The sequence below is a fragment of the Bufo gargarizans genome, chromosome 5 (assembly GCF_014858855.1).
Source record: "Bufo gargarizans isolate SCDJY-AF-19 chromosome 5, ASM1485885v1, whole genome shotgun sequence".
Lineage (NCBI taxonomy): Eukaryota > Metazoa > Chordata > Amphibia > Anura > Bufonidae > Bufo > Bufo gargarizans.
This window is the reverse complement of record NC_058084.1, coordinates 460461965-460489681: the sequence shown is the minus strand read 5'-3', so window position 1 is coordinate 460489681 and position 27717 is coordinate 460461965. Positions and strand designations below refer to the sequence as shown.

Genomic DNA, 27717 nt, shown 5'->3' with positions numbered 1-27717 from the left:
TGCTAAAGAGCACCTCATCGTCCTCTCTGCTCCTCTTGTCAGGGATTATGATCCTGAATGCAGTTTAATATGATCTTCAGCTGAATCTCTGTAGAAATCAAGTTCATGAGGAGACATGAAGTAGAGAAAGGAGGTGAGGATGTGACTGATGAGCAGTAGCACTTGCATGCACTCTACATTACCACAGCCTCACATTACCACAGTCTGTCCTGTCCGTCCTCTCGGTACTTCATGTCTCCTCATGAACTCCCTTCCTACAGAGATTCAGCTAAAGATCTTATCATCTGTATTCAGGATCATAATCCCTGACAATTAGAGCAGAGAGGAGGATGTGTGATAAGGACAGGTTTTGTATGTGCTAATAGGACAGTGGTCATTTTGTTTCTCGTAATGATTGCTCCCTAGGCAAAACAAGCCATTATAACTAATGAAAGGTATTTGGAAATATATTTATAATATAGTAATATTTAAGTATTTTCATTTTCTAAATTCCAGGAAAACCCCTTTAAGGAAGACTATCCTGTGAAAAACTAGTGATACCAGTTTTATAAAAAAAAAAAAAAAAAACAGTACAAAAACAAAATCTTTATAGTCAGAAATGTTGATCCCAAGACACAAGATAAGGGTGTGAAAGATGGTCACTGAAGGTCTAAGATCCAAAAAAATATAAGATGCGCAAGAGCCAATGAATTCCCTTTACAAAATAAAATAGTCTTAATATAAAACTTTTAAATTCAACCATGTAAGAAGTTACCTGGAATCATCGTGGATGGAAGGTATGTATCACCGAGGTTCCTGGCCTTGGTGAAGTAAGAGTCAGTATTTTATGTGTCAGCAGCAGCTATTACTAATTGACACCTAAAGATTTAACATGGCTGTTATAGCTGATACGGGATGGCTCTTACTGGGAGTAGTCAAAGTGCTTGGTGGGTGACTACTCCCCATGTTCCAGGCCGGGTTTTGCCGGGCATTAAAACCAGCCAGCACTACCAGGTGTGTGGATTTACCTGCCTCTGACAGTGGAGCTCAGGAGTCTGTGTGCTGTGAACTGAGGGCTGTGCTGGGAATTGACGCTTGAGCCGTGCTGAAGGACTCAGGCCCCTCTAAAGGCGAACAGGCCGCCTATGAACTAGATGAGGCTGAACTGCTAACAGGGTGTGAATTAACACCCAGGAGAAAAGGTGACTTTTATTGTTTATGGACTTTCCTTGTGTGTGAACAAACACCAAGCCACCTGCGTTTTGTGATACACCTTATCTGCATTTTGTTATACACCAATATGTGAATAAACACTGCTGTTTGATTCAAGAACTGTGTACTTTTCCTCTATACTGCATCCACTAGTCCTAACTGCCAGAGCGAATACCCACAACCATCATAATCAAAGATACTCAAAGATCTTCATGACCAGATTCTGGAAGCTCTATCATCAATGTTGAATGTCTAGATGCCACGTGAATATAGTTCATAATCTTTGTTGTTCTCTTTGTATGCACAAGACATGTCACCAATAAGATCTAATAGGTTATTTGTGAATAAATCCATAAGAAATATTATTGACAAGTGATTGGCTCCAAAGTCACTTCAAAGCAGGTTCTGATGGACATTTAATATACTGTATTGGTGACCATTTTTGTGTCAGAGCTAGAGCTCACCAGAAGATCCCTCTTGGTAATCCTGTGATTCTCCAGTTAGCCATGCCAACCCGGCCCTTAGAACTAGTAGAGTAGGTTGTCTTCAGCTAGACCTTTAAAACATTTTATAGGATGGCCATCTTTGTGTCAGAGCCTGAGCTCACCAGATGATCCTTTTGTACTCATGTGATCCTCCAGTTACCCAGTAAAACCTTACCCTAACAAATTATTTTGACATATTTAAAGTTTTAGACAAAATGTGTGATCAAAAAGTGTATCAAAATGTTTCCAGACAATGGACAGATCAAAAATGTTTCCTATTGGTTTGCTTCTATAAAAGGTTAAGGAGAGAGTAGTTCTCAAGGCATGAAGAGTTGGTAGAGGTAGAAGGAGTGGTCCATGGAAGGATTGGCTATAGATATATCACATACAGTACTTGAATCTTTTGACTTGTATATTTCAGTCTGTATTCATTAGCACTAAATTCAGAATCATCACCGCACCACTGACCGTGAGAACTATTGTGTCTGTAGGTGGTGTTTAAGATCCCTCAAGTTCAACTTTGTCAAACGTGAAGAACAGCCCAGTCCATTGTAATTAAGTAAAACAACCAATTGTAATGAAAAAGAATGCTTCTTTTATTGAACAAAGTACAAACAATTTTTTTCTGTGTCTTGTCTTGTCCATGTTCTTGGTAAATGAAAGTCGGTTTCTAATGCATACATATATATACACATAGCCAAAGTACAACCTTGGCGGTCCATACTGTAGTCCAGAAAAGATTGCAAATTGTAATTCCCTTTATGTAAACCAAATACAGTATCTCACTGCCTGGAGACCAGAATTCCTAAGCAAAGTCCCTGGCTTCTAAAGAAGGTCCCCAAATTAGAAGCAACATTTTCACAATTCATACAAGAGAGTGTGGGGTGGTCAGGTTTAGGCCAACAACACATTCACCACTTTCTTGCAAATAAGGAATATTTTTCCCTGTATCCCAGCTATGACTTCCAAACTGAACAAACTACATATGTTATAGAAACCTGGGTAGATCCCAGAAATTGGAATATCTATCCCACCAGTCTGTTTAGTATGTCCATCACAAATGTATTAAAATAGGAAAGTGTTGCCCAAGCAACATTAATTAAGTTACTTTTTTCCCCAAAATCTGGAGCAGAGCCTTTCCACTTACCATGTGTCAATTATTAAATGTCTTCTCATGTAGCAGAGGGGATGAAGTGTGACTGCTAGCTCTGCACCCCCAATAGCCATACCAGTTGTGATCAATGAAATCACTGTTTGAAGTAAAACCACTTTCATACCTAAACTGGAATCCAGGAATTTAGAATTTATAAAAATGTTAAAGCCACTAGAAGAACCATTGTGATAGAAATTACTTTTAGAGTAGCTATGAATATCTCCATGACCAAACCCAGGTAGGTTCTGGATATCAATGTTCATTATCTAGAATACTCTTTAACATAATTTTGTAATATTTAACTGGATACAAGGAACTTATAATCAGCATTTATTCGGGAAGGATCATTTCCAAGTCCTCACAAGTCCTCCGTCAAAGCTTGGCAAAGTTCCTCTGTGAGATACCTTAAGAGAGTATGATGATCTTCATTACATGAAGCTTTCAAAGCCACTAGATAACCTTTGTGATCTAAATGACTCATAGAGTATCTACAAATAGCTCCATCACCAGACCACAGTAGGTACTAGACATCAATGTCCATCGAGAACCCTCTTTAACGTACTTTAGTAACATTTAAGTGCAAAACTAAAGTGGAATCTTATTAAACATGGATCCACTGATCTTGACTACCCTTAGAGATCTTGGAGAAATGTTCTGGAATTGAGAAGGTAGTGTGGCAATGCTACTAGGTCATGGGTATGGGATGGTGTTTCTATGATTATCCCAACCACTAGGCCACCATCACAAGTGCTAGAATAGAGATAACATTTGCTCTATAGGTGGGAAGTATAGTTCATACAGATCAAGTTGCTGTCCAAAAATGGATAAACCCTATATGTATAGTTTTTTCATCGTCTGACGACTCTAATTGGTTATTGGCCAATCTTCATTCTCTTTGGTTGAGTTTAGGAGGAAAATTAAATAAAATCTATACAGGGATAACCCGAGACCAAGTGAAATGAAAATGGTTGATTGTCTTTGGATGATGTAAAAAAATTGCAAGATGTGAGATCTGAAAAAATTTCTAGGACGTTTCCAAGTGAAAAACTAAATCTCATTTCTTTAGGAAATGCATAAAATGTAAGAAATGGACTCCATTTTGCTTTATTTTATCACCTATAGGTGGCACTGTTGTGGATGTTTCTTATTGGCTAAAAGACCATTAGATATATTTTATAGAAAGTGCCATGAATATTGTTGTCTGATAATTTAGGTCACAGTATAAATTTATTTTTAAAGGGATAGTAGACAATCTTTTGATGTCTCCTTGTGACCATTCCATCTTAAGACATGGTGACATATTGCTAAGGCTATGCCCTCACTACATGATCTTTGGGGGTCCAACCTTTGGTAACAAAGGGGCAGCTTTTGTTATGCAGGTAAAAAAAAAAAAAAAAAAAAACTTTGACAGAACCTCAATGCTCACCTAGGTCTGCAGCCCCTTTATTATGAGTCAGACCCCCACTGATCAGAAAGTGAGAAACCCCTTTAAAATATGTTTTTACATTCTCAGAGAATACAGCAATAATATATCACCATTATATTCTCTATGAAAAATCCAAACAGTTAAGGTACCTTAAAAGTGTTGTCCAATTGGAAAATAAAATAAAAAAAATGAAAAAATTCTCACTGATTCTTCACTGCTCTTTCCAGTGTTTCCTGGGTCACTTGCCAGTCCCTATTTCTTGGACCCTCTCGATACAAGAAATCACAGGCTCAGTTGGTGGCTGGCTGGAAGATCACATCAAGAGGGACCAGAAAGTAGAGACCACTGGGGAGACTCAGAAGGTCTCCAAATGGGAGTGACTAGTGGGACCAGTCAGATTAGTATTCTTTCTTTACTTTTTTACGTTATTCTGCCCCTTAGAGTTTTTCACAGTTGGACAACCTCTTTAAAGCACACAATCCCTGGACATAACCTTTTACAGTTGTTTAAACTCTTTTTTTTTTTACCAAAAATCTATAACAGAGAACAAGAGCTTTATGAAAATTCTATAGACACACATTCCATGACAAAAATTGTTGACTACTAAGGGAATTTTGTGTTAACATCAGTGCAATTGAAAGCTAGATTTCCAGCCCATAGTCACTATCGTGAAAATATTTTACAGAATTGGAATGTTCCAAATCAATTTAATTACCCATCATTGCCGAGACAAGGTTATCTGGCAAAGATACGCCCATCCCTGTTTCTTCCATAGTCTGATCTGTATCCACAGTTGTGCTACATTACATTACATTTAAAGGGAGTCTGCCAGCAGTTTTGACCATGCTAAACCGCTGACAGCAACAAGTATGAGCTGGGAAAAAACATACCTTTTTTGGAAATTAAGTTATCAGGGGTAGTGTGAATGTGAAGTTTTATTCTGCGAGATTCTGCTCCTTTAATGATTTGTCCAGTTTTGGGGACATTTTTAATAACCCTTTTCAGCATGTTGCTCCCCACTGCCCTGCTCCAGCTCCCTGGCTCCTTTTTCTAGTCCTTAGGTCTGTGTTTTGCAAACTTCTAAACAGATGGTGTCACATGCGGCCAATGACTAGACTCAGTAGAGAGGTATCTCCAAGCAGCAGATCACTGATGGGTCATGTGGGGCTTGGGGTCAGGTCATACTGAGGCAGGCACTTCATTTGCTACATGAACCCATCTGTCCACAAGATTACAAAAATGGATTGGAAGTCCAGAGAAGGAAACCAGGGAACTGTAAAGAATGGCACTCACTGGATGCGATATCTTTCTTTTATTTGTCACATGAAGAACAACTGTGACGCGTTTCGGCTAGTAAGGTAAGCCTTTCTCAAACAGACCTGTCTGGTCTGTTTGAGAAAGGCTCACCTTACGAGCCAAAACAGTTGTTCTTCATGTAACAAATAAAAGAAAGATATCGCATCCAGTGAGTGCAGGTCTTGTCTTGTATAGCTTACATGGGAGATTGATCTGGGACGCGTGCCCCACACCACTGAACAAACGAAGTGCACCATTGTTGGAACTGTGAAGAAGTGACAGGGAGCAACATGCAGCAGGTTTCTGTTTAAAAATCTCCAAAAACTGGAAACCCCTTAAAGGAGCAGAATCTAGCAGAATACAACTTCATGTTCACACTACTCCAGATAGGAGTTCCACAAAATGTATGTTTGTACTGCACTCCTCACCCCCTACCTAGTGCTGTCCGCAGTTTAGCATGGATAAAAAGTCCTTTTCTAGATAAACTGTCTCTATTGCAAACTTCAAAAATAAGGAATTTAATGTAATTGCCTAGTAGAGTTCTACCAGAGGGTGTAATTCCCTTAATAAACAGCCCCCAAAAGTGTCAACCAAGGGAGCTAAAAGAGGATGTCACATCCTCCAACAATGATAGACCACGTTACCTGGCTTTACCTACCACCTAAAAATCCCATAACAGTTTTTTTTGTTTTTCTAGGACAAACAATTCCCAAGCAATTGTTGCTGGTAGTTTCAGCTCCCAGTATGCTATTGTGGCTATGCAATGTCAAGGTGGTATCATTCTCAACAATGAGTGAACCAGAGCTCAGTCTCTAGCCATTGAGGATCACACCCTCTTGAGCACATGGACTGAAAAGCATTTTGGAAGCTTAACGATTGCTCGGAATTTGGGAACAGTGTAGCCTAGGAACAAAACCATCTCCAGAATATGTGGAGTGGCATCTGCAGCCAGTTAAAGGTGGTCTCCAAGTGGAGGATGGGTATCATTTGATCCCTCTCAACTAGTCAGAAGCTTTGAAAGGGATCATGTGATGCAATCTGTGCCATTTCTAAGGTTCTGTTCACACTTCATCATTGCCATCCACTGGGAAGATTTGCCAATGCATACCTCTGACGAAAGGCTCTGATGAGGCATATAGTGGCATACCGTATGTAGCTCATAGGACGCCATATATGGTGTGGTATACATTATTTTACTGCATTCCACTGCATGGAATGCTGTTGTCTACCATGCCATCCAATATACCCCCCAAAAAAATGGCAATACCTACTGGAACAGGCATACTTGAAAGAGAGACATTTTCGGGAAACACCAGGTGAAAGAGGACCTCTGGATACTTTCTTGTCACATACCATATATTTCAAAGTGTGAATATGGCCTTGGGATTCCTGAAGTTCCCACCCTCTGTTTGGCATTATAGGGGACTATTACACCCCTAGTATTGCCTCTTCAGGCATCACATTATAATTTGAGTCGTTGGTGCAAGAGGAAAGTCTAGACATTGCCCATGGCAACTGGTCAAATTATAGTTCTTATTTTTGCAACCTATTTGGTATAATCAACTGCTTCACTTGACTTTTGCCCCTTTTCTGATATTGAAACCCCCCTAGAGAGGAGCCAAAGGTGTAGTTGGGGGGATGGTCCGCATGTGACCTGGATGTTGGGTGTCTAGAAATGCCCTCTGCCTTCCCATGGTATTTGGATACAGGAATAGGGCATAAAAGGGAATATTTGCCCAGGTAAAGAAACAGGTAGCTAGCTGTGCCTCAATACATTACTATACTGTGGCAACTTCCTACATTTCTGATTCTTGTCCTGACTCCTGGACCCATTCACTGTTACAGAATCACATAGAAGACCTTAAAGGGTTTGCCCTGGATAAGAAAAACATGGTTGCTATCTTCCAAAAATAGTGCCACACCTGAACATCGGGTATTGATCCGCAATACCACCAACAACCTGTGGAAGAAAGCTTCTACGTTTTTCTAATCCAGGGCAAAAATACATAAGTAGTTCCCGAGAATCTCAGGGCTTGAAGCATTTGATAGAGCCAGTCCAGGCCACGTTCTTTTCTTTCCTGAGAATGAAACTATAGTCTCTTTCATATGAGGATCACAAGTGAGCGTGTTCCGAGCTCTGATCGCTGTCTCGGCTGTCGTCGTTGGCTAGTGAGTCAACTGTGTGCTGAAGGTTGGCAGCTCCAATCCCCGAAAGCTCAGATGGTAGTAAAGTTCCTTTTTTGACATTGACCAGTTCTTTTTCTCGTGCGGCGGCTCCCTGCTGACCTCCCTTCACTCGCTTCCACTTCATTCTGCGATTCTGAAACCAAACTTTCACCTTTATGGAAAGAAAATGGGAAAAGAAAATCAGTTTATTATGTAAAAAAAATTGTAGCAATAAATCTGCAACATTTTGATCTTGTGAAAGTGTGGGATTCTCTGGGACGCAAAACTCTTCACTGCAGATGATAGAAGCAAATCCCTCATTTCTGGTTATATTGACCCCAGAGCTAACACTCTGATCCGTGTTGTACTGTAGCTACTGCACCTAAATTATCTATCTATACTGCTCCACGGCTAAGGATTCATAGAATACAGATGGCAAATGTGTCTCTTCTCAGAATTTTGGATCGGTGGGTATTAGATTGATCAATAGATAGAAATGAGATAGATAGATAGATAATAGATAGATAATAGATAGATAGATGATAGATAGATAGAAAGATAGATATAAAGATAGATAGGTATTACATAGTGATAGATAGATAGATAGATAGATAGATAGATAGATAGATAGATAATAGATATGATGTAGAGAGCTATAATTTAGGTATTAAATAGAGATAGATAGATAGATAGATAGATAGATAGATAGATGATAGATAGATAGATAGATAGATATGAGATAGATAGATAGATAGATAGATAGATAGATAAGAGATAGATAGATAGATAATAGATAGATAGATATGAGATAGATAGATAGATAGATAGATAATGAATTGATACATAGATATGAGATAGATACTGTAGATAGATAGATAGATAATAGATAATAGATAATAGATAGATAATAGATATGAGATAGATAATAGATAGATAGATAGATAGATAGATAGATTAATAGATGATAGATAGATAGATAGATAGATAGATAGATAATGAATTGATACATAGATATGAGATAGATACTGTAGATAGATAGATAATAGATGATAGATAGATAGATAGATAATAGATATGAGATAGATAGATAGATAGATAGATAGATAGATAATGAATTGATACATAGATATGAGATAGATACTGTAGATAGATAGATAATAGATGATAGATAGATAGATAGATAGATAATAGATATGAGATAGATAGATAGATAGATAGATAATGAATTGATACATAGATATGAGATAGATACTGTAGATAGATAGATAGATAGATAGATAGATAGATATAAGATAGGTATTACATAGTGATAGATAGATAGATAGATAGATAGATAATAGATAGATAGATAGATAGATAGATATGAGATAGATAGATAGATAGATAGATAATAGATATTAGATAGATAGATAGATAATAGATAGATAGATAGATAGATATGAGATAGATACTGTAGATAGATAGATAGATAATAGATGATAGATAGATAGATAGATAGATAGATAATGAATTGATTCATAGATATGAGATAGATACTGTAGATAGATAGGCAGATTTATACCCCTGCAGACTGAGGGTCGTACAGCAGGGACAACCTCTTTTAAGGTCACCAGTTTTTCAGCTTGTTACACTGTGTTCCAATAACAGAGCTCTATGGCAACAGCGGTGTGTAGTGGGCACCAGTAATCCCAGTCACCCTCATTACTGGAAACGTGAGGCCATACTGCGGCTGTTATTGATGTGGAGCATTTGTTGCTGTGAGCAGTGACTGGAGCTGTCAGATTCCTCGGTGGACGTCAGGGTGAAGCAGCTTCTGTTTCCGTCATTTACTTTTGCTCTACAGGCGGCGTCCCTCCAAGACAACATGTACTTGGAAGCCGCTCAGTGGGCACATTTCATGTTTTTCTGTGGCCTCCAGAGCACGCACTGCCCAGAAATTCTCACTGAAATGTAGGATTTCTATTTGCTACAGAAGCGCGCTCCAAACCTAAGACTATGAAGTTGTGGCATGTTTGTTACGTCTATGAACAACCGTCAATTAAATCACAAAGTAAATTTAAAGGGAATGTGTCATCAGATAATGATCTATTGTTTGAATCACGTTTTTATGTTTAACATATTTTTAAATAACTTTTGATGATATTTTTAATTTATCTACTGTATAAACAAAAAACATTAAATCCTGCAGTTTTCGCACTGGACCAATAAGCCCAATAATAGGCGCCACCTCTTGGTGTGTACAGATCACTTTACTGCAGTTATCTGCTCATCTGTTATTCTAATAGAGCAGCACGGTGGCTCAGTGGTTAGCACTGGTGTCTTGCAGCGCTGGGGTCCTAGATTCGAATCTGACCAAGGGCAACATCTGCATGGAGTTTGTATGTTCTCCCCGTGTTTGCGAGGGTTTCCTCCGGGTTCTCCGGTTTCCTCCCTCACTTCAAAGACAGACTGATAGGAACCTTAGATTGTGAGCCCCATTGGGGACAGTTGGATGCTAATGTCTGTAAAGCGCTGCGGAATATAGTAGTAAATGAACAACGGTCAATAGACCAAAAAAATCCCTTAAGCGATCTCCACTAAATTTTATAAAATTATCTCTTTATTTCATTGTTTTAAAACATACGGTGTCAGGACAGAAAGAAAAGTAAAACTATCAGTCCAAGATGGATTTTGTACCAATTTACCCAGTGGCTGCTAGTGATCACTAGCGGTAACTGAGAGGCATGTGGCCATATGACTGTTATAACCACATCCAAATGCTCATTACACTAAATTGAAAAATGGGCAATACAACATGTGTGATTTAAAGTGCAATTTACGTGTGATTTAAAGTGCAATTTATGTGTGATTTAAAGTGCATATTACGTGTGATTTAAAGTGCAACCACAGTGATGGACCATGTGATTGGACCATGTGATCTGACATCACCACAGGTCCTTTAGCCGGCAGCTCATGATTAAAGAAGTAAGAAGAGATCGGCAGCTACGCGATCAAGGTGAGTTTTTTTTTTTTTTTTTTTTACCCTCAATTGACCTTCTACTTAGCATTCTGTATTAAAGAATGTTATTATTTTCCCTTATAACCATGTTATAAGAGAAAATAATAAGTGAATAGCAACCATGCGTGAAAATCGCACCGCATCCGCACTTGCTTGCGGTTGCTTGCGATTTTCACTCAGCCCCATTCACTTCTATGGTGCCTGCATGGCATGATAAACGCACAATATAGAACATGCTGCGATTTTCACGCAACGCATAAGTGATGCGTGAAAATCACAGCTCATGTGCACAGCCCCATAGAAATGAATGGGTCCAGATTCAGTGCGGGTGCAATGCGTTCACCTCCCGCTTTGCACCTGCACGGAGATCTCGCCCGTGTGAACTCAGCCTTACTGTACTGACCAGGAGAATAGGTCAGTTGTACCACAAAGTGAAAGCTGTACGGCTTCCACAACATTTGGTATTTTTTTCCCGCCCCCCTTCCCCCCCCCCCCCCCCACACTTAATTGCATGCAATAAATGGTGCCAATAGAAAGTACAACTTGTCCCGAAAAAAAAGCCCTCGTGCAGCTGGATGATCAGGAAAAAAAAAAAGTTATGTTTGTTGGAAGGCAAAAATGGAAAATAGCCTGAAAGGGTTAAAAAAAGGTTCTCTTTTTTCACAGTAATCAGTAAGTGTTCAATTCTCTTGCAGCGCCCCCACGGGAGAAAAAATAAAAAATCAACAATTCGATATTTACATTTTTTGCCATCATGTAATAAAATAGAAATCATATTTTTTACTTTCTTGTCTAACAGTTATTTTGATAGATAAGAAGTTAGGGTTGCTTCATCAGGCAGTATTTAATATATAAAAAATATATTAAAAACATGTCAAAATGGTGTTTTTTATCATACTTCCTCCCAAAGGGTCTTTAGCTACACCCTGACTGTCATCATCATTATCAAGGCTGTCTTGGGACCAGTTAGACCCAACAGTATCATCATGTTATTCTGTATGGCACTGCATGCAAATCATTAGTGAAGGTGGAACTATCTGTGTGGTACCAGTATTTTCAGGGGTACTGTTTCTGCAGTATAGTATTGGGGAGCACAGTGGGCACAGTATTAATGGTGGCAGAATGGGGTCTTCAGAAGGTGGGAGGATGGCGTCTTGAAAAGGTGGGGAGGAGGATGGAAAAGTGGGAAACTAAGATGTCTGTTTTTCAAATTCTGCAGAAACAAGAGATGGATGAAAGAAATCATCATGGTGGTCTGGTCTGAATGGAGAAGATGAGGGAAGAAGAACATCTACATCAGAGGAGACATCACTGGATGTAAGAGGTATGGGGCGCTGTATTACCCTGGATGTTTTGTAGCGCTGTATGTAATGCTTTCCAAATATGTCTTTAACAGTTAGGCCTCTTTCACACGACCGTTTTTTTTTTCAGTTTTGCGGGCCGTTTTTTGCGGTCCGTATACGGTCCGTATACGGAACCATTCATTTCAATGGTTCCGCAAAAAAAACGGAATGTACTCCGTGTGCATTCCGTTTCCGTATTTCCGTTTTTCCGTTCCGTTTAAAGATAGAACATGTCCTATATTTGGCCGCAAATCACGTTCCGTGGCTCCATTAAAGTCTATGGGTCCGCAAAAAACGGAATGCATACGGAAATGCATCCGTATGTCTTCCGTATCCGTTCCGTTTTTTGCGGAACCATCTATTGAAAATGTTATGCCCAGCCCAATTTTTTATATGAAATTACTGTATACTGTATTTGCCATACGGAAAAACGGAACGGAACCACAACGGAAGCAAAAAACGGAACAACGGATCCGTGAAAAACGGACCGCAAAACACTGAAATGGACATACTGTCGTGTGAAAGAGGCCTAAGGCTGTAGAGAAGGGGTTAGGTCGAGAATTTGGCAAGGGGGGCAGGGTGCCATTTCAATTTTTGCGTCAGGCAGCAAAAATGCTAGGAGCACCCCTGAGCCTTGCCTCAAATCACAGAGGGATGGGGGACCCTCAAAACTGAACTCTTGCACCAGGGCCCATGAGCCTTTAGATACTATATGCTACTGACTGTCATTATCAAAGCTGTGTTGGGATCAGTTAGACTCAACAGTATCATCATGCGACCCAGAAATTGATCGACATGCCTAATGGATGTAGCGGTAATAACTGTACCACCTTTGCACTCACACACAGCTTGGAAAGGAAGGAATTGAAAATTAGTGTTTTTGCCTTATACAAGTCATGACAACCTCAACGATCAGTTGATTTAAAGTTCCATGTTGCTGCAATGGCCTTTCACCTTGAATCATTGCCAGGAGCAGCTCTGCACATGTGGTGCATAGTCTGGTATAGCAACATTTCATTTTATTGTACATTGTATTACATTGTATTGTACAGTGACAAAAAAGGCATATTATCTTATCTTAGCAGCTAAGTTTCATTCACTTAAATGGGCTGTCAACTTTTTACTATGGATGACCTATTCTCGGGATAGGTCATCAGTATCAGATTGGCTGCAGTCAGAGGAGCAGTATTATAGTAGTAATATTCTTGTACATAGGAGCAGTATTATAGTAGTTATATTCTTGTACATAGGAGGCAGTATTATAGTAGTTATATTCTTGTACATAGGAGGCAGTATTATAGTAGTTATATTCTTGTACATAGGAGCAGTATTATAGCAGTTATATTCTTGTACATAGGAGCAGTATTATAGTAGTTATATTCTTGTACATAGGAGCAGTATTATAGTAGTTATATTCTTGTACATAAGAGGGAGTATTATAGTAGTTAAATTCTTGTACATAGGAGGCAGTATTATAGTAGTTATATTCTTGTACATAGGAGGCAGTATTATAGTAGTTATATTCTTGTACGTAGGAGCAGTATTATAGTAGTAATATTCTTGTACATAGATGCAGTATTATAGTAGTTATATTCTTGTACATAAGAGGGAGTATTATAGTAGTTATATTCTTGTACATAGGAGCAGTATTATAGTAGTTAAATTCTTGTACATAGGAGGCAGTATTATAGTAGTTATATTCTTGTACATAGGAGGCAGTATTATAGTAGTTAAATTCTTGTACATAGGAGGCAGTATTATAGCAGTTATATTCTTGTACATAGGAGCAGTATTATAGTAGTTATATTCTTGTACATAGGAGGCAGTATTATAGTAGTTATATTCTTGTACATAGGAGCAGTATTATAGTAGTTATATTCTTGTACATAGGAGGTAGTATTATAGTAGTTATATTCTTGTACATAGGAGCAGTATTATAGTAGTTATATTCTTGTACATAGGAGGCAGTATTATAGTAGTTATATTCTTGTACATAGGAGGCAGTATTATAATAGGTATATTCCTGTACATAGGGGGCAATATTATACTAGTTATATTGTGGTACACAGGAGGCAGCAATATAGTACTTATATTATAAAGTACATTTTACATTCAGCGCAAATTGCGCAATAATAATTACGTTTTCATTATTGTCTGTTTTGGAAAAAAATATATTTTCAAAACTAGGAGATTCTAAACATCTGTCTGTTCCTATACAGCTATCTGCATGGAGATAGTAAGGCGCACAGATATATCATATGAAACTACATACTGTAAGCATAAATTATACCGAGGATTGAAAACATTTGCTTTCTACACTTTTGATGAGTTGCGGAAACTCCCTATTTCCGAGGTACTTGATATGCGCTCAAAGAAACATATTGGTTTAGGAATTTTTTTATTTCGTCCCGATCATCTGCTACACATTTGCTGGCTAATAATTTGCACATTGAACATGGATAATATCTGGTCAAATCTAAGATACAATAGAATACACTTGTCTGGTTTGGATCCTATTTTACTATTGTATTAAGAAATTGTCCTATGAGCCATCGACTAAGAGAATGTTCTTATTGGAATCACATTCTTTATAAAGAGAGTGATGCCAAAAATCAGGGCCAGAAAAAGTCATAACGCCTTACACAGCACATACCATACACTACACACAAACAATACCCCCGTACTGCAGAGCCTTAGCTAGGTGTTACTTCACCAAGCCCAAATATCTGGACAAAGTGGGTGGTTGGCACCCAGTCCGGGCAGATCCTAGGCTATAGCCTTGCCTTTGTGGCACCTGCAATTTGGCCTGTCCTTGATTACCACTCAACGCCACATTTACGTACCCCATTATAAAAGGACTCATAGGAATCCTCATCCTCCAATAAGGACTGTCAGCACACTGAACCACCCCCTCACTGGAGTGTATTCTTGAACCTTAAACCATTAGTGAAGTAACCTAATGTCTTATTCTGCTATCTTCTGTTTAATTGCATTTTATTACAGATACTGTGTTAATGTATTACATATAGAGTGTGATGTGTCATGCAGTGCTCCACCTGCCTGCTGAATTACTCACTCTGGACACTAGGTGTCAGAGTTTGATAATATATAAGGGCTTGCAACATCGAACAGAAGATTATGTAGCTGAAGCCACATGGAGTGAGTATTCTCGATGGTGCATGCACCCTCCACCTGATGCCAGGATTTCTAAATACTTTGGATCTTCTCTGGATGGGTGGGGCTCATTAGAGTAAATCCTGGACATGGACACCACAAGTGTTTATGGACTACTTCCAGACTATATAGTCAATAGGCACATCTAGCTTCTCTGCATTAAATGAGTGACCTCAGAAGGGGACCCTTCCCGCCTACTGAGCCCTGCAACTGCCTAAGAACTATGTATGGTGGCCCTACTAATGACTATGAATTGCACTGTGGCGAGTGAAGAGACTATTCTGTTTCCTGTGGCAACTGCCTAAGAGGTCATATAGACCATTATTACCAAGTGCTTGTGGAGTACAGAGACAGTTTAGTTAACAATTGCAACCGTCATAGGATAGAGGAGGGTTCCCCCACCTATTACAAGAATAGGGCACCATGCCCCTGTATGTATGGAGCGGCAGGTCAAGCAAAAGCTCTGTCTCTTCACTTATCTCTGTTGGCCTGCCAGACATAGTCAAGTGTTGTACTGGGCATCTTTTTGGTAGCCCCATAAAGATGAATGGAGCAGCAGTATGCATGCTTGTTCGCCTCTGCATTCAAATTGGGGTATGAGATCTCTACTTCCTTGATTGGTGGGGGTCCCAGTGGTTGGACCCTCTTACATTTAATACTTATTCCCTATCCAGTGGATATAGGATAACTTTTTATAACTGGAACATCCCTTTAAGTAAAAAGAAAATTAAGTCATAGCTTATTATTTGGAGATACAAATGCAAACTTTCCTCCAGCACAATCAGAAACAGATGTAAAAACAGCTACCCTCACGGCAGATGATCGTAACATGAGTCACAGTGCAATGGAGACCAACAACTCAAAAAGTAATAAGATAGTAATAGAGATCTTGCACAGTCACAATAATAGAGAAATTACACAATACCCATATTCATTTCTAATACTGCTACAACATTGATACAAAAGCCACCAAATAGTATCCAATCACTGTCATGGATAACCAAGGAGAACAGCATGTACCAGTTCATCAAGGACAAATTTGTTATGAATATCAAGGTGCAGTCCCCAGCAGTTACTGACCACGACCCCCAAGACCCTGTTTAGGGAATTATAAAAGCACAGCACACAATATAAACCGTTACTCATAAGTGTCAACCCACCAATAGGCATAGTCATTGCAAGGAGAACTTCATTTTACTATTCCCTGTGCTGCAGAGAGCTGCAGTACCAGACGCAGCCACTACAAAATGTACGGCACTGTGGTTGGTAAACAAGGCGATAGGGTGCTCACCGGAGTGCCACAGCCCCTCCAGTCAGCTGATCAGTTGGACATGCTAAGAATCGGATCCCCACTAATCTGAGGATGGGCCATCAATATCAACGTCCCAGAAAACCACTTTAAACGTAAATGAAGCCTCGTGGTCTTTGTTAAAAGATAAGCAGATATTTGTACTGCCCGATGTACGAGAAGATATTGGAGGCTACAGCTAGACATAGACTTTCAATAATTGGCCCACAAAAAGACCTTCTGTACCATGATTAAATCCTTGTGCAATTCCGAACCAAATAAGTTGGGGTCCTGGCCACAGTGGATAGGATAAGGAGCTGTTTATTTGGGATCCTCATGTTGTACAGTGGTTTTGGCTGCACCTATGGAGGGAACACCATGGTCACCAATGATTATCTGGTGGCAGTCACACTCTAGCCCTGACGCTTAATGGGGCTCAAAGGTCCCTCTGCCAAAGAAGACACCATAATTATAAATGACACATGGTAGGCAGAATCACTGTTAAAAAATACACTTGGGCTCAGAAAATAAAGTTGTACCTTTGGAATCTAGTGCCCCTTAAAGTGGTTAGGCCGTGATTGATACAATGCATGACAAACCCTTTCTAACAAAGCTAGAACCAGCCCTCTACCGCACATGGACCCAGAGATCTCCCCATTCATTGCTCCAATTGCTCTGCTAGATTTATTTCAGGATGGCAGCTCAGTGGGTGCGTCCTCTCTCCAGGGGTATGTCCTTTCCGCTGTTGCTTTTTCCCTGTAACTGCCATGGCTTCTAAAAGATTTATCTGAACCTAACCAAAGATTTGAACTGAACACGTGTGACCACCTTAGTGAAGTGGACAAAAAAAAAAGGAAAATAACAAACAGTAGGTGGCGCTATACAGATTCATTTTATTGAATGGCTCAGTGGCTATTCTATAATTTTAATTGCATGCAATTAAAAAATTATTCATATCCAGGAGCTGGTTTAAAAAAATATAGAATATTTTTATTGCAGAACCCCTTTAAAGGATAGGTCATCAGAATCTGATCACGGGGGACCGACACCCGGGAGCCCCACCGATCAGCTGTTTTGAGAAGTGAATGTAGCTGAGCGCGATTCCAAGCACGACCACTATACAATGTATGGCACTGTGCTTGGTAGGCTGTGAGGAGGCAGCGGCGGGCACAGGAACATCGGTGCCTTCTCACAACAGTTGATCAGCGAGGTATCACAGGTGTCAGACCCCCACCGATCAGATACTGATGACCTATCCAGGGGATAGGTCATCAGAGCATAAATCTCAGAAAACCCTTTAAAAGACATTCGACGTCATGTCTTTGCCTGATTTCTAATGTCCATTGCTCTGAGGACAATCCTTTTTATTGAACAATTCCCTGGAAATAAGCTGATCTGCCTTATTAAATCTCCAGCGATCAGTTGTAATCTGGAGCTTGGCCATAATTGTTAAATTCCTCTGCAGCGTCTCCACAGGAAACATGGAGCATACAGTAAAATTCCTGGGCAGTCCGTGTATGTAGACACATGTCATGTCCACCAGAGAAAGCTGTCCTCTTAGCTCCAGCTCTCAGATGCAGGTGAGGAATGGAGGACCTCCTCTGATAGGCTCTCAGAATTGGGTTTTCTAAACCAGATACCAGATACCAGGTAAAGGATAGTGATGAGCGGCATAGGCAATATTCTTTTTCATGATATTTCACACATTTTTTCGCATAATATTTGCAATAAATTTGCGAATTCTAGAATTTGTAATATCGTCATTATTGACGCGATTACGCAAATCGGCACTAATGATGCGCATATTTTTGCGCAATACATTCAACTTCACATTCTAGCAGGTCTGACTACATAGCCTAGCCTTCACAGGTGGTTTCTGCTCTAGGACCCATCCTTGTAGATACATGCTTGGGGGCCCAGAAATGCCAAATTAGCCACTGGTTATCCACTTTCCTGTGGATAGCGGATAACTTAAAATTACAGCAATACCCCTTTAATGATCACTACACCGATACGTTTCCAAAAAACATCTGGTGCAACTATTCTGGGAAACAACCCCATGTTCATAGAATCTACCCCAAGTCCTTCTATATTGACCCCCACAGCACTGATATTCTATAAATCATCCAAGGTCGTATGCAGCCTCTTACGGGAAGTACCTGTCTTTCCGTAAGATCCAGGTTTACAGCTATTTCGTATCGTCTCAACCGGGTCAGGTAGTTATGATGAGCGAATTCCGCCTCCAATTCTCGTATTTGTTCTTTCGTGAAGGCCGTTCTCTCCTTTCGCGGTTTACTATTTACATCCGATTTATAGCTTCCTTCCTGGGAATCTGCAGATGAAAAAAAATATAGATTTTTTCATTATTTGATTTTTCATGTAAAAAAAAATATTTCAAATGAAAACCTTATTATCTGGATATTTTCTGAATTATGCTCCTCTTTATCACAAACATATGTGTAATACCCCAAAAAGCATAAAATAAATACATACATAATACTATATTTAATACTAAAATATATGCCAGCCAAATAATAAAACTTCCAGCTGCTCTTGAATATTGCTGGACTCTTGGTAAGCACATAAATTCACTTGTAAGATAAGCAGTTTGCGCTCCAGAGCTGCTCCACCTTTTGTAATTGTAAACAGAAAGTTGCCACCATAGGCAGCCATTTTGAATTCTAAAGAAAATCTGGATACAAATATACACAGACTCTTTATTGAACTCCACCTCCTTTCTTCATGCTTGTCAGTCTCCTAACATCCCCCACCAATGCAGGCCTCCTGCTGCTCCCCTGAAATCAACAGAGTGGCCAGTCGCACATGACTGCGGCCACTCCATTAATTTCCATTGGAGTTCCGGAGATAGCCGAGGGCTCTACTTTATGGGGCCCCTGTTCTCATGATCAGGGCCCCCACCAATCTGATAGTTATCACGTATGCTGTGGAGAGGGGATAACTTTTACCTACCGGAATACCCCTTTAAGATTTATTGTGACTGGAGATGTAACATACTGTAGATGAATCTAGTATAAGACCAAATGAAGCTTGAAACAGTGAAGCCACAAGTACATTTTTATAATGAGGCAAGAAAAAGGAAATAACAATGGCTGCTGCATGCTGTGGGACTGTCCAAAGAAGTTGTTAAAATGACATCACTTCCTGCTCTGTAGCTACTGGCTGAAACTCCACCTCACAGACTTCCTATTCTGTAGCTATTGGCTGAAGCTCCACCTCACATACTTCCTGCTCTGTAGCTATTGGCTGAAGCTCCACCTCACATACTTCCTGCTTTCCAGCTATTGGCTGAAAGTCCATATCACAACCTTTCTGCTCTGCAGCTACTGGCTGAAGCTCCACCTCACAGACTTCCTACCTGCAACTATTGGCTGAAGCTCCACCTCAGACTTCCTGCTCCGCAGCTATTGGCTAAAGCTCAACCTCACAGACTTCCTATTCTGTAGCTCTTGGCTGAAGCTCCACCTCACAGACTTCCTACCTGCAGCTATTGGCTGAAGCTACACCTCACAGACGTCCTATTCAGCAGCTATTGGCTGAAGATCCACCTCACAGACTTCCTGCTCTGCAGCTATTGGCTGAAGCTACACCTCACAGACTTCCTGCTCTGCAGCTATTGGCTGAAGCTCCACCTCACAGACTTCCTGCTCCGCAGCTATTGACTGAAGCTCCACCTCACAGACTTCCTGCTCTGCATCTATTGGCTGTAGCTACACCTCACAGACTTCCTGCTCTACCGCTATTGGCTGACGCTCCACCTCACAGACTTCCTGCTCCGCAGCTATTGGCTGAAGCTCCACCTCTATATTTAATAAACTAATAAATGATAATAATACACTAATAAAATTCCTTTAATCTAGCATCAATAGGACAGGTCCGATGCTGGTTTATTACATATTGTGGATTATGTATGTTGATCTAGTAAGAGGGGAGATTCCTCAGAAATGCTAGTAAAATGTTACCCTCAAATCTGCTACTACAATTTATGTTCAATCATTCCTCACATGATCTCTGCTCAGTCTTCTGGTTCTGGGAATATGAAGTTTTGAAAAAGTGCTGGATTATCAAACCTTATGGATTACTGAATGCCAGATCAAAGGGATCTTGTCACCAGGAAATTCCCTGTTAGACCACGCAAAATTTCTTGTGGGACTACCTCAGCTGAATGTAATTATACCTTTCACACGATCCGTTGTTACATTCTGGAAAAGAAGGACTTGTAATCTATATGCAAATGAGCACCTCTGTGAACACTTGCTCCCCCTGCTTCCCCTCCCTTTACATGATTGACAGGACCAGGTTACTGCATAATCAACTCAGCTGGCCCTGTCAATCAAGAAGGAGACTGGAGGGGCTGGCAGATGAAGCAGGAGGAGCAAAGGTGCACAGAGTGTCTTGGGCCCTCCCTCAGGGCACCTAAATGCTCATTTGCATATTAATTAAAAGTATATTTTTTTTCTACAGAACTAAGCAACTGATCATTAAGGGAAAGCTACTGTTACATTCAGCTGAGTGAGCCCTACAAGATATAATACATACATAAATACTTACTTTTGGCTCTTAGGTGTAGCTGGAGGAACTGGTGGACACTTGTCCCTAGTGCAGTGTGTGTCTGGCAGGTCACTGACAACCTAGTATTTAGTCTAGTATTTAGTTACAGAGATAGGTCAACAAACTCAATCAATACCACAGATGAAGGAGAAATATAGCTACATTCTGATGGCTATCTCCTTCCATTGGGCTCCAGAAAAATCACTCAAGACATTATGCTATCTGACAAAAAAGAGTTGTACAGCAGCCCACAGGTCCATGGGTTTGGTCCATTATTGACAGGACCAGGTTACTGCATAGTCATCTCTTCTGGCCCTGTCAATCAAGAAGGAAAGGGAGGGTCTGACGGACGAAACAGGAAGAGCAAGGGTGTCTTGGGCACCTCCTTTAATCAGTTACACCCATTTTTTTTCTATATAATTAAGCCTTGCTTTTTTTGAGATATAGTATTTCCAAATTGACTTGTTTGTGTTGCAACTACCATTTTTGCTTAAATGACAACTGGAAGTTCAGCCATATTGGTTGCCATCTTTGAAATACAATATCTACTCGAGAAATCACCACGTTGTGTCTGATGGAAAAGACTGACCAAATAGTAGTGGGTTCTAGGGGAAAAATAGCTAGGTTCTAGATAAAAGTGACAACCAATACGATTGCACTTCCTGCTGGCATTTTTTTTTCAAAATGGCCACCACAACAAAGCTAAAGAATGGCAATACCCCTGTAATGAAAATAAATATCATTTCCAACCTCTGTATATTGCTTTAACTTCTCATTTACTTATACTGTATGTTACCAGTTTACATTTTGGGTGAAAATACACTCTTGCTCCACTAATGATTCTAGAGTCTTGAGTCTTGACCCCGGTAGGGATGTTAACTATCTATGGAAGAAACTGAACTTTTACATTTTTTATAAGCCCCTAGATGGTCAGAAACTCATTAGATAATAATGGGAAAATCGGGGGATCTAGCCGCCCTTCCTGGGACTCTCAAAATAATTGTTTAGAATTTTTTGCTACAATTCATGAAACAGTAAAATAAAACCATATTGAAATATTATTATGTAAAAAATAATAATATTAATCCACATTATTAAGTTGTGTTTTATCGACTCTCATCTCCGAGTTTTATTTTGCAGTCAACTCCAAGTTGATATTTCTTTTACCTTTTTACCTCTACAAAAATATAATTTTCTCTTAAAAGTGAAAGGCTGTAAATCTCTTGTTTTTTAAACTTGTTTCTGGAAATATCCTGATTTAATGCACCTCTTGGGACTTTGGGTTGGGAGATACCATCCCACCCTGACCTTTCGGTCTCTTTTCACATCCTATGAAGCAAGGCCCTCATGGTTTCTCTCTGGTGGAAAAAAAAGGTTGGAGACCCAAAAAAAATGTTGGCAGCTTTTATATGAGTTTCCATCTGTTGTACAGATGTTCTAACTTGCTCAGCAGTCTCTTTCTGCTTTATAAGGACTCAGTCTTCAGTGCCCCATGATAGATGGAAAGTCTAAAACATTTGGCCACGGGGGGATTCGTAGAGATGACCCTCTGTCCTCTCTTCATCTATACATCTGGTATGCAATATGCTAATAGTGCATGTATATTAAATTCTGTGATCCGGGGAATTACAAGGCCACGACTTTAAATAGAGATCTGGTTAAATTCCAGAATCACACAGTGATTTCTTGGAAAAAGAAAATAGATAAAGTAGAATTATGAAATGAAATGAAGATCAATAGAGAGAGCGATAGATAGAAAGATGCATAGACGGATATGAGATAGATAGATAAGATAGATAGATAGCTAGATAGGAGATAGATAGATAGATAGATATGATAGATATGAGATAGATATGAGATAGATATGAGATAGATAGATATTAGCTAAATCTAAAGATAATAAATAGATAGATAGAGATAAGATAGATTGATCGATAGATTTGAGATAGATAGATAGATAGATAGATAGATATGATAGATATTAGATAGATAGATATTAGCTAAATCTAAAGATAATAAATAGATAGATAGAGATAAGATAGATTGATCGATAGATTTGAGATAGACAGATAGATAAAGATAGATAGATAAAACAAAAAAGTGAAAAATGACAGCAGTAAATGAGTAAGACGGAGTGCCAGCGGCTGTAGAGGCGATCCACCAACCAAATAATGTATATAAAACAAACTCCATGGCACTTCCAAAAAAAAGCGTGCGTTTATTCACCAAATAACAGCAAAGTTTCGGTCCACTCAATTGAACCTTTCACTTCATGTGAGAGGTTCCATTGGGTGGACCGAAACGTTGCTGTTATTTGGTGAATAAACACACGCTTTTTTTGGAAGTGCCGTGGAGTTCGTTTTATGTACATTAGATAGATAGATAATACATAAAATAAAAATAGATATATAGATAGATAGTAAAAAATATAACACTGGGTAGCACTGCAATCAAGACTGAAAAATAGGAGTGCCAGCGTCTAAGGTGCGATCCACCAACCAAATGCATAAAAAAGAAAAACTCCACGGCACTTCCAAAAATAACGTGCGTATTTTATTCCACCAGATGCGATGTTTCGGTCCTCTCAATGGAAGCTTTCTCAAGCAATGATAGATAGATAATACATAGATGTGTCTTTTGTAGGCCACAGCCTCTGCTTCTCAGTCAAGGCCTCCCGGCCTGTCTTTAGGACGTACACAAGCGCTCTCCAGCTGTTAAAGGGACGCACAGCGCACCCAAGTTACCTCCAGCCAATGGCTGTACATTAGAGTGTATTTAAGGCACCTTTCCCAAGCAGAAAGGTGCCTGAGCTTTAGGTTCCTAGCACTGTAGTCAGCCAGTAAAGGTGCGTTTATTCGGCCTGTCTGCTCATGTATCAAATCTCTCTGCCTGCTTACTGACTCTACTATTCCCCCAGCCCTGACTTAAGATTTATCTCTCAGATATGCACGAACTCCGCCTACCCTGACCTTGTGTCTGTCTCTCGAATATGCACAAACTCCATCTGCCCTGACCTCGGTCTGTCTCCTAAGTATATTGTCTGACCCTTCGGTAGGTTTGCTGTCAACTACACCAGGACTATTTCAGGAGCTGGGGTCCTGTTTTTTTCCCTGTAGTGAAGACCAGATTCCTGTATGGGGTTAAAAGGTGAATACCAGGGGACCGCCAGGATAATGCCCTTAGGTCTAGGTTAGTTGGCAAGAGTGGGTCCATGCCCACTGTCCATAACACACATGACAGTATAAATAGAGCTTGATAGAGAGGCAGAGTCTCTCAGAAGGAAGATGGGCAGAAATTGACCAATCTGCAAAAAATTGCGTCTAAAAATTGTGGAACAATTTCAGAAAAATGTTCTGCAATGTAAAATTGTGAAAAGACTTTGAATTTCCACCATCTACAACACATAATGTCGTCAAAAGATTCCGATAATCTGGAGAAATCCATGTGCACAAGGGACAAGGCCAACAGTCAATATTGGATGGTCATAATCTACGGGGCCTCAGGCATGATTCTGTACCTGCAATCACTCAAGAGGAGAGGGACCATCCAGCTTATCAGCACACAGTTCAAACACCTGAATCTCTGATGGTATGAAGCTGCGTTAGTGCCTATAGCATGGGCAGCTTAACCATCTGGAAAGGCACTGTCAATGCTAAAAAGTATATAAAGGTTTTAGAACAACATATGCTCCCATCCAGACAATGTCTCTGGCCTTGTATATTTCAACAGGACAATGCTAAACCACATCAGGCATTCCATCACAACATCATGGCTTCACAGACGAAGTGTCCAGGTGCTGAACCGGCCGCCTGCATCCAGACCTTTCACCAAAAGAAAATATTTTGTGACTCATGAAACAAAAAATCTGGCAAAGAAGAACCATGTGTGTTGAGCAACAAGAATCCTGCATCAGACAAGAATGGGACAACATTCCTCTCCCAAAACTCCAGAAATTGGTCTCCTCACTTCCCAGACATTTAGAGACTGTTGTTAAAAGAAAAGAGAATGCTACACAATGGTAGACGTGACCCTGGCCCAACTTTTTTTTTAATGTAATGCTATAATCAAGTTCTAAATGAGTTAATATTTTCATGAACTGGTAAAATGTCTCACTTTCAACATGTGATATTTGTTCTTTAATCTATTGTGAATAAAATATTGGTCTAGAGATTCTCAAATTATTGCATTCTATTTTTATTTTATTTATTTACATTTTATACAGCACCCCAAATTTTTGGGGGAAATGGGATTGTAGATATAAGAGACAAATACAGATACATAAATGTAACATATATGGAAAGTCTTCAGACCCTTTCACTTTCTTCACATTTTGTTTTGTTTCCCCATGTGCTAAAAAGACAGAAAATAAATCAAGTTTCCCCCAATCAATCTGCCTTCAATACCCCATAATGAGAAAGTGAAAATAGATAAAGATAAAACTAGAATTTTGCCTGGACCTAAGTATTCAGACCCTTTGCTATGACACTTGACATTTAGCTCTGGGGCCTCCCATTTCTCTAATCTTTGAGCTGTTTCTACACCTTGATTGGAGTCACCTGTGGTAAATTCAGTGGATTGGACATGATTTGGAACGACACAGCCCTGTATATATAATATCTCACAGCTAACAATGCATATCAGAGCACAAAATGAGGAAAGAACTGCCTGTAGAGGTCAGAGACAGAATTGTGTGGAGGTGCAGATCTGGAGAAGGGGACAAAAACATTCCTGCTGCACTGAAAGTTTCCCAGAGCACAGTGGTCTTCATAATTCTTACATGGAAGAAGGTTGGAACAACCAGGACTCTTCCTAGAGTTGACTGCCCACCAAAAGTAATCAGAGGAGAAGGGCCTTGGTAAAAGAAGCGACAAAGAACCCAATGGTCACTCTTGCTGCGCTCCAAAAATCCTGTGTGCAAATGGGAGAAACTTCCAGAAGGTCATCACTGCAAACTCCACCAATCTGGGCTTTATTTCAGAATGGCCAGAAAGAAGCCTCTGCTCAGTAAAAGACACATGAAAGCCGCCTGGAGTTTGCAAAAAATAAAAAATAAAAAAAGCACCTAAAGGACTCCCAGACTGTGAGATATTCTCTGATCTCATGAAACCAAGATTGAACTATTTGGCCTCATTTCTAAGCGTCATGTCTGGAGGAAAACAGGCCCTGCTCATCTGCCCAATACCATCCCTACAGTGAAGCATGGTGGTGGCAAGACCATGCTGGGGGACAGGGAGATTGGTCAGGGTGGAGGGAAAGCTGAATGGAGCAAAATACAGAGATATTCTTAATGAGAACCTAATCCAGAGCTCTGGACCTCAGACGAACAAGGATTGACTGATAGATTAGATAGATAGATAGTTGCCGAGGAAGTAGAGGAAGACATGACCACAAGGTCAGGATAGACTTTGTAACTTTGGTGACACTTATTCTCCGCACCCCTTAGGATCTGGTGTTCTGACTCACAATTAATAGACGAAATAGGAAAGAAATGACTTTGGTTCCTGGAACAGATAGCGGCTTTGGTGCCACATAAATGGTTGCCTTATTTTTCTTTTTCTTTTTCAATTTTGCACCAGTGGGCCTGATGAAGACCATTAGGGGACTTCATATCTCACTGTAAAAGGGCTCTTTTCTTAAACAGTCCATAGCACATTCTTTCAAAAAAATGAAAATATAAAACCTCAAATATGCAATCTCTCGTACAGTAGTTCTTAATATTCAATATGCACATAGAAATGCCACACATAATGAGACATGTGCAAGCTTATATCTACTGGATCCTGAATATGCAGCCTCCTCATCCTCCATTAAAGGGCATCTGTCAGCAGTTTTGTCCCTATGACACTGGCTGACCTGTTACATGTGCGCTTGCCAGCTGAAGGCATCTGTGCTGGTCCCATGTTCATATGTGCCCACATTGCTGAGAAAAATAAAGTTTTAATATATGCAAATGAGCCTCTAGGAGCAACGGGGGCATTGCCGTTACACCTAGAGGCTCTGCTCTGTCTGCAACTGCTGCGCCCTCTGCACATTCATTGACAGGACTGGGCAGTGAAAACGTCATCACACCTGGTCCTGTCAATCAAGTGCAGAGGGCGCAGCAGTTGTGTAGAAAGCTGAGCCTCTAGGTGTAACAGCAACGCCCCCGTTGCTCCTAGAGGCTCATTTGCATATATTTAAACATAACTTTTTTCAGCAATGCGAGCACATAGGAACATGGAACCAACACAGATGCCTTCAGCTGCCAAGTGCACATGCAACAGGTCAGGCAGTAGCGCAGACGTTTTTATAGGATCTTCCCTACCGGGGTTTGTGGCACTTGTAGTTCCATACTGGTCAGCCTGGGCGACTTTGTAGGACTATGCTCATACAAGGCTCAGATCCTGTTCAAATCCGGAATCTTTGGGCGGTCCGAACTTTTCCCATGACATAAACAGCCAGTCGTATCGAATGGCTTCACCCAAGGCAAAATGCATTTTCTATGCCGAGCACATTGACCAAATATATTCTGAAAATCTCCCTGTCTTGTCACCACAGACCCCGATCCTGCAAATTCCAACAAGCAAAAAGCTGTCTCTTGCTGCGAAAGTCGCCATCTTTATCCTGCCCCTTAGAGTACAGGTTAGAA

The 27717-nt window shown here is 40.1% G+C and overlaps 1 protein-coding gene across 1 annotated transcript in view; it reads right to left on the bottom strand.

The window, feature by feature from the left end:
- Window positions 1-2248: 2248 nt before the first annotated feature.
- The window catches only part of MEOX2 (mesenchyme homeobox 2), a 75333-nt gene continuing 49864 nt past the window's right edge, over window positions 2249-27717 (bottom strand). Inside the window, exons 2-3 of the mRNA XM_044294821.1 lie at window positions 18680-18852; window positions 2249-7889 (exon numbers count right to left, since the gene is read on the bottom strand). Of these exons, the coding sequence (XP_044150756.1) occupies window positions 7665-7889; window positions 18680-18852 (398 nt within the window). The 3' untranslated portion in view covers window positions 2249-7664. The remainder of the gene's footprint in view (window positions 7890-18679; window positions 18853-27717) is intronic.